This window comes from Panthera tigris, chromosome X (assembly GCF_018350195.1).
Source record: "Panthera tigris isolate Pti1 chromosome X, P.tigris_Pti1_mat1.1, whole genome shotgun sequence".
In the NCBI taxonomy this organism is placed as follows: Eukaryota; Metazoa; Chordata; class Mammalia; order Carnivora; family Felidae; genus Panthera; species Panthera tigris.
In genome coordinates, this window is record NC_056677.1 from 87,063,293 (window position 1) to 87,075,676 (window position 12,384).

The 12,384-nt window shown below is 33.4% G+C and overlaps 1 protein-coding gene across 3 annotated transcripts in view; it reads right to left on the reverse strand.

Annotated features, from left to right (window-relative positions):
- Positions 1-3,216: 3,216 nt before the first annotated feature.
- RBM41 (RNA binding motif protein 41) overlaps positions 3,217-12,384 on the reverse strand; it is a 59,233-nt gene continuing 50,065 nt past the window's right edge. For all 3 annotated transcript variants that reach the window (XM_042974506.1, XM_042974504.1, XM_042974507.1), the window contains exons 6-7: positions 5,965-6,112; positions 3,217-4,374 (exon numbers count right to left, since the gene is read on the reverse strand). In XM_042974506.1, coding sequence (XP_042830440.1) covers positions 4,208-4,374; positions 5,965-6,112 — 315 coding nt within the window. In that variant the 3' untranslated portion in view covers positions 3,217-4,207. The remainder of the gene's footprint in view (positions 4,375-5,964; positions 6,113-12,384) is intronic.

The following is a 12,384-nucleotide window of genomic DNA, read 5'->3' on the forward strand; positions in this document are numbered from 1 at the left end:
ATAAAAATGCATTCACATTATACCATTTCTTGCTTTTTAAATTAGTACAAAATTCTGGACACCAAACAGATCAGAATGTATTCATACATATACCCCATTATTTTAATGGATGTACAGTATTCCACTAAATGAATGTATCATAATTTATTCATTTTCCTATTGATGGACTGTTGGGTTTTATCCAATTTCTTTTTTTTTGGTGACTTTGAGATATAATTCACATACATACAATTCATTACTTATAGTATATTCACAGAGTTGTACAATTATTATGACAATCAATTTTAGGACATTTAACCAACTTCTAAAGAAACCTCATACAATTCAGCTATCATCCCTAGCCCTGAGCAACCACTAATCCACTTTCTGTCTCTATATATTTACAAATTCCGGACACTTCATATAAATGGAATCATATAATTATACAGTCTTTTGTGACTGGCTTCTTTCATTTAGCATGTTTTCAGGGTTATTCCATGTTTATAGCATATATTAGAAATGTTCCTCTTATACTTTTTGAAAGAGTATGTAGGAATTTGTATTAATTCTTCAGTGTTTGCTAGAATTTATCTGAGAAGCCATTTGAGCCTGGGGTTTTCCTTGTGTTTTTTTAAGTTATTAATTAACCTCTTTACTTGTTACAGACATTTTCAGATTTTGTTTCTGATTGGTTTCAGTAGTTTGTGTTTCTAGGAATTTTTCCATTCCATCTAAGTTATCTAATTTATTGGTATATGATTGTTCATAGTGTTCCTTCATAATACTTTTTATTTCTAGAAGATTGATAGTAATGTTCTCTCCTTCACTTCTGATTCTAGTAATTTGAGTCTTCTTTTTTCCCTGGTCAATCTAGCAAAAATTTTGTCACTTTTGCTGTTTGCTGATCTTTTTCTGGAACTAACCATTAGTTTCATTGACTTTCTCTAATGTTTTTCTATTCTCTGTCACTTATTTATCTAATCTTTTTTATTCCTTCCTTTTGCTTGCTCTAAGTTTAGTTTGCTCCTCTTTTCCCAGTGTCTCAAGGTATAAAATATGTTATTTATATGTGATATTTTTTCTTGTTAAATATAGGCATTTGTGTTTATAAATTTCTCTCCAAGCATTGCTTTTGGTGCATCCCACATTTTGGTATGTTGTGTCTTCATTTTCATTCATCTCAAAGGATTTCTTAATTTCTCTTGTGATTTTTTTACTTGACCCATTGGTCATTTAAAAGTGTGTCTACTTCATATTTCCAAGTTCCCCAACTTTCTGTTATTGGTTTCTAACTCAATTCCATGTAGTCAGAAGATATACTTTGCATGATTTCAGTCTGCTTAAATTTACTGAGGTTTGTTTTATGGTCTACGATATGATCTATCCTGAAGATATTTCATATGCCCTTGAGAAGAATGTGCATTCTGTTCTTGCTGGGTAGTGTTTTATAGATCACTTTAAGGTCTAGTTCATTATGGCACTGTTCAAGTCTTCTATTTCCTTGCTTATTATCTAATTGTTCTATTATTCAAAATGGAGTACTGAATACCCCAATTCTTATTGTACACTTGTGTATTTCTCCCTTCATTTAGTTCAGTTTTTGATTCATGTATTTTGGTGCTCCATTATTAGGTGCATATATACTTTTGCTCTTCCTGATGGATCTACTCTTTTATCACTACAAGATGTCACTCTTTGTGTCTAATGACATTTTTTGTTTTAAAGTCTATTTTATCTTGTATTAGTATAGCCACTCCAGCTTTCTTATAGTTGCCATTTGCCTGATAATTCTGTTTAACCTTCAATCTATTTGTATCTCCAAAGTGTAACCCCAACAAATAGCATAGAGGTGAATCTTGTGTGTTTTTCCCAGTCTGACAATCTCTGCCTTTAATTGGATTGTTTAATCCATTCATATTTATTGCAATTATTAATATAGGTGGACTTAAGATTGCCATTTTACTGTTTGCTTTTTATATGTCTCTGAGGTTTGTCTTTGTTTCTCTATTTATCCTTTGGCATTGAATATTTTCTAATTTAAGTTTCTTTAATAGTATTTTCAGTTATTTACATAGTGGTTGCTCTAGCGCTTACCATACAAATCTTAACTCAGTTGGCTTCAGATATATACAAACTAAATTCCAATGAGATATAAACACCTTACTCCTACATGAATCTATTCCTTTCCCCACTTTTTTATGGTATTATTGTTATACATATTATTTCTACATGTTATAAATCCAACAATACACTGTTATAATTATTATTTGATGAAATTTTATGTCTTTTAAAGAAGCTCAGAGAAGGAAGAAGAGAAAATATATATTTGTCATTTTTTTATATTAACTTTCTTATTTCCTATTTCTTTTCTTCACTTGTTCCTGTAGATTGGTGTTACCATCTGGAGTCATTTCTATAGTCCAATACAGCTTTGCTTCCACCCTAAGTTCTGTTATTGGCAAATATATTGCATTTTTATATGTTATAAACCCAATAATGCAACTATATACATACTGCTTTATACAACTGTTTTAAAAATCAATTAAGAGAAGGAAAAATGCATTTAGACTGTCCTTCCTAATTATGTAATTACCTTTACCCATGCTATTTTTCTATATGTACAGATTTAAATTATTATCCAAAGTCACTGCTTTCTGCCTGAAGAACTTCCTTTACTATTTCCTATAAGTTAGGTCTGCCAGCAACAACAGTTTTTGATGATGTGGGAAGGATTATATTTTATCTTCATTTTCAAAAACAGCTTTATTAGATATAGGTTCTATATTGGCAGGTGTTTTCTTTGAGCACTTTGAATATGTTATCCCATTGCCATCTCCATTGTTTTTGATGAGAAGTTAGCAGTTAATCTGATTGGGGTTCTCTTGTAAGTGATGCTTCATTTTTCTCATGTTACTTTCCAGAGTTTCTCTTTGTCTTTGAGTTTTAGCACTTTTGTTATGATGGGTCTGTGGATTTCTTCTTTATCCTACTTGGGGTTTGTTGAAATTCTTGGACGTATAGGTGATGTTTCTCATCAAATGTGAGACATTTACAGCCATTATTTATTGGAATATGTTTTCTGCTTCTTTCTTCCTCTTTTCTTTTTCTTGTCCTCTCATTAAAAGTATGTTGGGGTGCTTAATGGTCTTACTCTCTGTTAAATTTTCTTCAGTTTTTTTCTTCCTGTTCTTCAGCTAAAATAATATCATCTCATTTAATCCTTACAACCCAGTGAGGTAAGTAGTATTATTATCCTCATTTTATAGATGAGAAAACTGAGGCTCAGATTAAGTGACTTGCCAAGGTCACGAAATGGTAAGTGTGGCTGTGAAGTTCAAACACAAGTCCAATTCCAAAGTTTGTACTACTTCCTCTATATCATATATTCTTTCTATTCTCCAGCAACTACAAATAACTGAGGGATTTAGGAATGACTGACTCTCTTCTGGAGAACACTTTCTTCCCACCCTCCTTTAGTACTGTTTGCTAGTATGTTCCTCTTCTAAAATTCATACACCTAATACATAACATACATTAGATATTGATTCAATGTTTATTGCTTTGAATTCAATGATTGCTCAATGGTAGCTAGCTTAATGACTATGAGAACATTAATATTTTGATCTAAATGCTTTCATTAGAAAAATATATAGCTTTTTGAAGACACTGGTAACTTCATGGGGAAGCATTCGTTAAATGTGTGGACTAACTTATGAAACAACCTATTGTCACTGCTGACAGTTCTTATTCAACAGCATTTGTTGATGTTTATGCCTGGGGTCTTGGTCATTTATTTACTGGTGGATATAAAGAAGGATAAATGAGCTCTAGTAAATAAATATTTCAACATGTGATTAGTTTTTTAGTTCTGCATATAGGAGGCAACCTTGGAAAGAATGCTATATTTAGGGACAAATATTTAAACCCCAGATGAATTATAAAGATTTTTTAAATCCTTGGAAATAATCTTTTGTAATTTATCCTGAGAAAATGATACTCTTTGTACCCTACACTTCATACTTGCCATGTCTGTCCTATATAGTCTTTGATTATAAAAAATGTTTCCTACCAATTTGTTCTGAAACAGAGGGGGATTATCTTAGATTTTTCTCTCCCTCAGTTAAGTTTCTCTTCTTCAAATCTAAGCAAATTGCTATCTATACACAAATCCCAGATCCAAGATTCTGATGCAAGAAAGACCTCCTGGGACTCACCATCTATATATCTTTTAACTACCACTGATTTCTGTAGTGTTATCTGTAGCAGATGATATGAGAGAAGCAGCCTGGAGATCTGACCGTTGCTTTTTGTTCTTTCCAAATTCTATCACCATTATTTTCCCACGTAGTTTATATCCATTTACTAGATGCAATGCTTGCTGTGCTAGCTCCTTATCTAAAAGAGAAAGAAAAAAGCATCAATTTACATAGGGCTTAGTAATTCAATTCTATTCCAAGTCTAGTTTATGTTGTTTTGCCTTGGAGTTAAATATAGGCTACAAATCTATATAGTTCTTAGTTTTATTATCTTTTCCATAATCTCAAATTTGTATAACTCATCAAGATTAAACTAATGGCTAAGAATGACAATAAAAACTTAAAATGATGTTTGTATGTCTCCTAACACAAAGATAAAGGTAAAGAAACAAGAATATAGACAGTGTGACAAAGAAGGCTAAGCTATAACCAATAATCTATAAACCTCTCAGATAACAGATTATAGGTATTATGATAATGAAACCATTTTCAAAATGGACGACACAAATAAAAGATGTTATCATGGTACTGAGGACACTTTGCTTTTTTCTTTTGATGGGAGAGTGAGAGCCCTCATTGGAATAAATAAGTTTAAGAAATCTTATAGGCATATGGGTACTTGAGGTGTGAGTATACAGTGTATAGCAAGGATAGCAGGAGTTTTCAACTTTCAACTGTTTTTAACAGTCTCAGAGCCTGTATGTAGAAAATTTAGAAGTGGAATTATTGCCCAGAGTCTGTGAAATCATAAGTAGACAAGCAATGTCTTTAGACTAAACCAATTTATGTCTCACATATGTATATACTACAAATTTTCAAATGTTATACTGCTGTTATAAAACAGCTATACACTTTAAAGTACTGAGTTTATAAAATATTTTATTATATATTTTTCAATTAATGGATCATATTAGCTTGGGGTCAATGAAAAATATTTTAAGTTTAAAAGGGGTCCTCCCACAAAAGGACTGAAAACCGCTAGTGTAGAGGATCCACAAACCTTAACAAGATAGGAAAAATAGTTTAAGAATGTACAAAAGAAGCAGAGGGGAGTTTGGTATGGCTTATGTGTAAAAGCACTTGCCTATACATAGATTACTAGGCTGTTTATAAGTAATGGTAGTTAGGGATAATGAAAGGTAGAGCTCCTACCCAGCTTCCACCAGAAGAGACAGCCTGGTCTGCTATAGAAAATGATATTCCTGTATTATTGTTCTCTTTTAATTATGATACTGAGATCAAGTAGTAAGATGGAGACAACAGTTAAAGGAATTTATCATCACCCCCCAGTTAATTATGAATTACTAGTGAGTTAGCATGTTAACATATAATCTCTTAGTCCTAAAGGAATAGGGCATACTAGGGTATTCTACCAGAATACCAATATATTAATAAGTAATATAATCTGAACTAGAAATACCATCGTCAGCAAAGGGAAGGTCCATTTTGATAGAGTGAGAAGGGAAGTGCTATGACTGGAGAAACCTGAGGACAATGGGATAAGGCGGTCATGCACTGTCAGTGGAGGAGAGGAAACATAGGAAGGAGGGTGGAAGAACACTGAAAACATATTTTCCTTACTTCTCTTTCCTTCTTCCCATGTGCTTGTTCAAGCATATGCTTCTCATGTGATATGAAGAAATCAAAGGGCTATATCTAAATTAGAGAGGGTATAAATAGTCTCTAATGAACTGATGCTACAATTAATTATCCAGATAAAGCTACTTACTGGGAAAGGTGATAAAAGCTTGCCCCCTCATTCGTCCAGTCATCATTCGGAATTGAATTGGTGGTCCTTTTTTCTCCTGGAACCGAGCGAACAATGAGACAAGGTCTCTTTCGGTCACCCGAGGGCTAAGGTTCTTCAGGTATAACACCTAATGTAAACCGAGGATCAACAGAAATAGCACATAAGGGAGGTAAGGCAACTATTTCACTGTAGTAAGAATTAGTTTCAGATAAAGATGGCAGATTGAATACATGCATCTAATTTTACTCCCTCCAGAAAACTCTCTAAAACTATAGGGCCTTTTTTTTTTTTTTTTAAACACAAACCCATGAGGTCAGAAAGAATGAGGAAAGGAGGCAATAGCAGCAGTACTCTGGAAGCTGGAAAATAATTAGATAAGTGTACTCAAGAAAGTTGAATCTTAAACCAGAAGTGGGGAAATCCAGGAACTAACCCAAACTACACCTAAGAATCCTCAAACAGTTTAGGAACTGAAAGCTTCAGGTACCTCTGAAAATGAAGGTAAAGGGATGAGATTAAGATAAGGTGGGAAGGTTGAAAGTTGCTTAAAAACCAACTAGATCTTGAAAGATCCTCCCCTAAGATTAGCTACTGGAGAAAGGCAAACCCCAATCATGGTGAATACTGGTAGCTCATTTTCTAAATATGGGGAATGTCAGGCACAGATGAGGGTATAAATACTATATCTGAACACAAGAAGATTAAGAGAAATAATGCACACTAAATATGATTAGCCCCAAGAGAAAAGATTAAAAAAATACTGATTTGGGATGGGGAATTTCTCCAACAAATGGACCAGCCAGATGACTTTAAAGTGAAGCTAAAAGTCAGCAAGGGCCACTCATGTGCTTAGAGCTTCCAATCTGCTTTTTGGCGCCTACTCATATATATATATATAGGCACAGATTACCCGGATCTGGTATCTACTGTATCTGTGGGAAGCCTCTAATGTGAAAGAGAGAACAGAACAAACAAACAGAAATGAAAGCAAATGAAAAAGAAAACAGACCATGCAAGGAAGAAAACTTCAAAAAAACATCACTAGTACCCTCAGAGAATATTCTATTAGAAGACAATATTCTATTAGGAATGGGATGCTATAAAAAAAAACAACACATTCAAGAAAACAAAAAAGAGCCCTCGAAAGCAAATAAATTTAAGTTCTTATCGGCTTAAAATAGATTGTTATGTTTTAAGGAAGCCCCATTGTAACCCTAAAGAAAATACCTATAAAAGATAAACAAAAGGAAAAAAAGGAAAAATACATTAGTACAAAAAAATCAATGAAACAAAAAGGAAGACATCAAGAGAGGAAAAGAGGGACAAAAGAGCTACAAGACAGAAAACAAATAATAAATGATGATAGTAAGTCCTTATAAATAATTACTTTACATGTAAGTATGTTAAACTCCCTAATCAAAGACACAAGAGTGGCTGAATGATTAAAAAAAACAAGATCCAAGTATAATCTGTCTACAAGAAACTCACTTTATATTTAAGGGCACATATAAGCTAAAAATGAAAGGATAGAGAAAGATATTCTATAAAAACGATAACCAAAGAAAGCAGGGTTGGCCATGCGTATATCAGATGAAATAGACTTTAAGTCAAAATTGTCACAAGAGACAAAAATGGGCATTATATAATGACAAAAGGGTTAATTTACCTAGAAGATAGAACTATAAATAAATATGCACCCAACATCAGAGCACCTAAATATATGAAGCAGTGAGAAGTGAAAGGAGAAATACACAGCAATACAATACTAGGAGATTTCAATACCTTACTTCCAACAGCAGAAGGAAAACTAGAAATTTCACAAATATGTGGAAGGAAATTAAATGTCATACTTTTAAGCAAACAATGGGTCAAGGAAGAAATCAGAAGGGAAATTATAAAATATCTTGAGACAAATGAAATCAGAAGATAACAATATTTATGGGATACAGCAAGAGCAGAACTAAGAGGGAATTTCATAGTGATAAATGCCTACATTAAAAAAGAAGATCTCATGGGGCACCTAGGTGGCTCAGTCAGTTAAGCGTCAGACTCTTGATTCTGGCTCAGGTCATGATCTCATGGTCGTGAGATTTAGCCCTAGCTCGGGTTCTGTGCTTAAGATTATCTCTCCTTCTCCCTCTGTCCCTCCCTTGCTCATGCTCACGTGTTCTCTCTCTCTCTTTCTCTCAAAAACAACAACAAAAAAAGTCTTAGAGATGCCTGGCTGACTTAGTTGGTGGAATGTGTGACTCTTGATCTCAGGGTCTTGAGTTCAAGCCCCACCTTGGGCAGTGGAGCCCACTTAAAAAATAAAATAAAGGGGTACCTGGGTGGCTCAGTCGGTTAAGTATCCGGCTCTTGATTTCACCTCAGGTCATGATCTCACGGTTGGTGAGTTTGAGCCCCACATCATGCTCTGTGCTGACAGCGTGGAGCCTGCTTGGGGATTCTCTTTCTCCCTCTCTTTCTGCCTCTCCCCTTGCTCATGTGCTCTCTCTCAAAATAAACAAATAAACGTTTAAAAAAAAAAAAAAAAAATATATATATATATATATATATATATATAAATAAATAAAATAAAATAAGATTTCAAATAAACAACTCTACAATTAAGGAACTAGGAAAAGAAGCAAACTAAGTCCAAAGTTAGTAGAAGGAAAGAAATAAAAACTAAAGCAGAAATAAACAAAGGAGATTAGAAAAACTAGAAAAAAATCAACTAAACTAATAGCTGGCTTTTTAAAAAGAGCAACAAAATTGACTGCCTTTGGCTAGGTAGAGGAAAAAGGAGGGAAGACTCAAATAAAATCAGAAAAAAAAAAAAGAGGAGATGTTATAACTGATGCCACAGAAAAAGAAAGGATTAAAGAGACTACTATGAACAACTGTATGCCAACAAATTGGATAACGTAGAAAACGATAAATTCTTAGAAATGTATAACCTACCAAGACTAAATCATGAATAGAAAATCTAACGAGATTTATAACTAGTAATGAGATTGAATCAGTCTTCAAAAACCTCACAGCACAGAAAAGCCCAGGACCAGATGGCTTCATGGGTGAATCCTACCAAACACTTAAAGAAGAATTAATATCAATCCTTCTAAATGTTTACACTAACAATGAAAGTATCAATCCTTCTAAATGTTTACACCCTAACAATGAACTGCCTGAAAATGAAATAAAAAAAAAAGCCAATCCCATTTACAATAGTATCAAAAAGAATAAAATGCTCAGAAATAAACTTAACCATGGAGCTTAAAGACTTGTACACAGAAAACTACATAACATTGATGAAAGAAACTGAAAAAGACACAAATAAATGGAAAGCTATCCCATATTCATTGACTGCAAGTACTATCAAAATGTTCATACTACCCAAAGTGATTTACTGATTCAATATAATCCTTATCAAAATCCCAATGTCAATTTTTATGGAAATAAAAAAATCCTCAAATGCATATGGAATCATAAGAGATCCCAAGTAGACAAAATAATCTTGAGGAAGAAGAACAAAGCAGGAGGCATCATATTTCCTAATTTCAAACTACAGTAATCAAAACAGCATGGTACTGGCATAAAAAACAAACATATTGACCAATAAAACAGAATAGGGAGCCCAGAAATAAACCACGTATTTATGGTACACTGATCTTTGACAAGGGGGCCAAGAATACACAATGGTAAAAAGATAGTCTCATAATAAATGGTATTGAGAAAACTGGATACCCACAGCAAACGAATTAAAGTAGATGCTTAACTCACACCACACATAAAAATCAACCCAAAATGGATTCAATATTTTAAAATAAGACCTGAAACTCCAAAAACTCCTAGAAGAAAAATTAGAGAAAAAACCTTCTGGACAATGATGTTGGCAATGACTTCCTGGATATGACATCAAAGCACAAGCAACAACAAAAGCCAAAATGAACAAGTATGATTAGAACTAAAAACCTGTGCAGCAAAAAAAAAAAAAAAAAAAAAAAAATCAGCAAAATGAAAAAGCAAGGCACAGAATAGGAGAAAATATTTGCAGATCGTATATCTGATATCTGATAAAGGATTAATACCTAAAACATATAAGGGACTCCTGAAATGCAATAGCAAAACAAAACAAAACAAAACAAAAAAACCCCAAATAACCCAATTTTAAAAATGGGCAAAAGATCTGATAGTCATTTCTTCAAAAATGACATACAAATGGCCAACAGGTATATAAAAAAGATGCTCAATATTACTAACTATCAGGAAAATGCAAATCAAAACCTCAATGAAATACCACTTCACATCTGTTAGGATGGCTATTAATAATAACAACAACAACAAAAAGCAAGTGTTGGTGAGGATATGGAGAAATTCTAAGCCTTATATGCTATTGGTGGGAATGTAAATCAGTATAACCAGTATAGAAAACAGTACGGAGGTTCCTCAAAAAATTAAAAGTAGAACTAACATGCAATCCTGCAATCCCACCCCTGGGTATATACCCAAAAGAACTGGAATTGGGATCTGGAAGAACTATCTGCATTCCCTTGTGCAGTGCAGCATTATTTACAATAGCAAAGACATGGAAACAACCTAAATGTCCACTGACAGATGAATGGATAAAGAAAATGTGTATAAATACAATGGAATATTATTTGGCCTTTTAAAAAAAGAAAATCTTTTCATTTGCTACAACATAAACTTGGAAGACACTATTCCAAGGGAAATAAACCAAACACAGAAGAAATATTACATGATCCCATTTATATCAGGCATCCAACACAGCCAAACTCATAAAAGCAGAGTAGAATCATGTTTACTGTGAGGCTGGGAGGAGGCGTAACTGGGGAGATGTTCATCAAAGATGTTCATGCAAGATGAATAAATCCTATAGATCTACTGTACAGCATGGTGCATATAGTTATCAATACTGTATTAGATACTTAAAATTTATTAAGAGGGTAGATCTTATGTTAAATGTTATGATAAAACAAAGGAGGAGGAAGGGAATTTCTAGAGGTGATGCTTAAGTTTAGGGCATTGTATATGGTGATAGTTTCATGGTGTACATTTATTTTCAAACTCATCAAGATTCATACATTAAATATGTACAGCTTTACTGGATGTTGTAAGTGATGAATCACTAAATTTTACTCCTGAAAACAGTATTACACTATATTTTAACTAACTAGAAAGTAAATAAAAATAGACAAAAAAATGCAAAATAAATATGTACAGCTTTTTCAAATGTCAATCATGCTTCAATTAAAAAAAGACAACCAAGGAAATGAAGGACTAGTACACTGAAGACCACAAAACATTGCTAAAAAAAATTAAAGAAGACACAAATGCAAAAATGTCCCATGTTCATGGACTGGAAAACAATATTGTTAAAATTTACACACTACCTAAAGTGATCTACAGATTTAATGCAATTCCTATCAAAATCCCAATAGTTTTTATAGGAATAGAAAAAAACAATCCTAAAATCCATATGGAACCACAAGAGACCCCAAATAGCCAAAGCAATCTTGAAAAATAAGAACCAAACTGGAGGCCTCTCACTTAATTTTGAAACATATTATAAATCTACAGTAATCAAAAGAGCAAACTAGCATAAAGACAGTTATATAGACCAATGGAAGAGAATAGAACCCAGAAATAAACTCACACATATGCAGTCAACTGATGAACAGAGGGGCAAGAACACATAATTTGGAAAAGATAGTTCCCTCAACAAATGGTGCTGGGAAAAGTTGGTATCCACATGCAAAATAACAAAACTGGACTCTTATTTTATACCACACACAAAAGTCAACTCAACTGAATTCAGTCAAAATCCAGTCAACTGAATATTACATGAGAAGCACAGGCAGCAAAAGCAAAAATAAAGTGGGACTACATTGACTGAAATACTTCTGTACAGCAAAGGAAACAATCAGCAAAGTGAACAGGCAACCAACAGAATGGAAGAATGTATTTATAAACCAAATATCTTATTAGAAGTTAATACCTAAAATATATAAGGAACACTTACAACTCAACAGCAAAAAGACAGATAACCCAATTAAAAAAAAAAAACGTGCAAGGGGCACCTGGGTGGCTCAGTCAGTTGAGCAACTGCCTCCTGCTGCTTTCAGGTCAGGTCATGATCTCACGGGTTCATGAGATTGAGCCCCACATTGGAATCTGGGCTGACAGCATGAAGCCTGCTTGGGATTCTCTTTCTCCCTCTCCCTCTGCCCCTCTGCTGCTCACTCTATCGCTCTCAAAAATAAATAAACATTAAAGAATAAAAAATTTTAAAAATGGGCAAAAAACCTAAATAGACATTTCTTCAAAGAACACATACAGGAAATAATTTGGCAAGGATGTACACAAATTGGAATTCCTGTACACTATTGGCAGAAT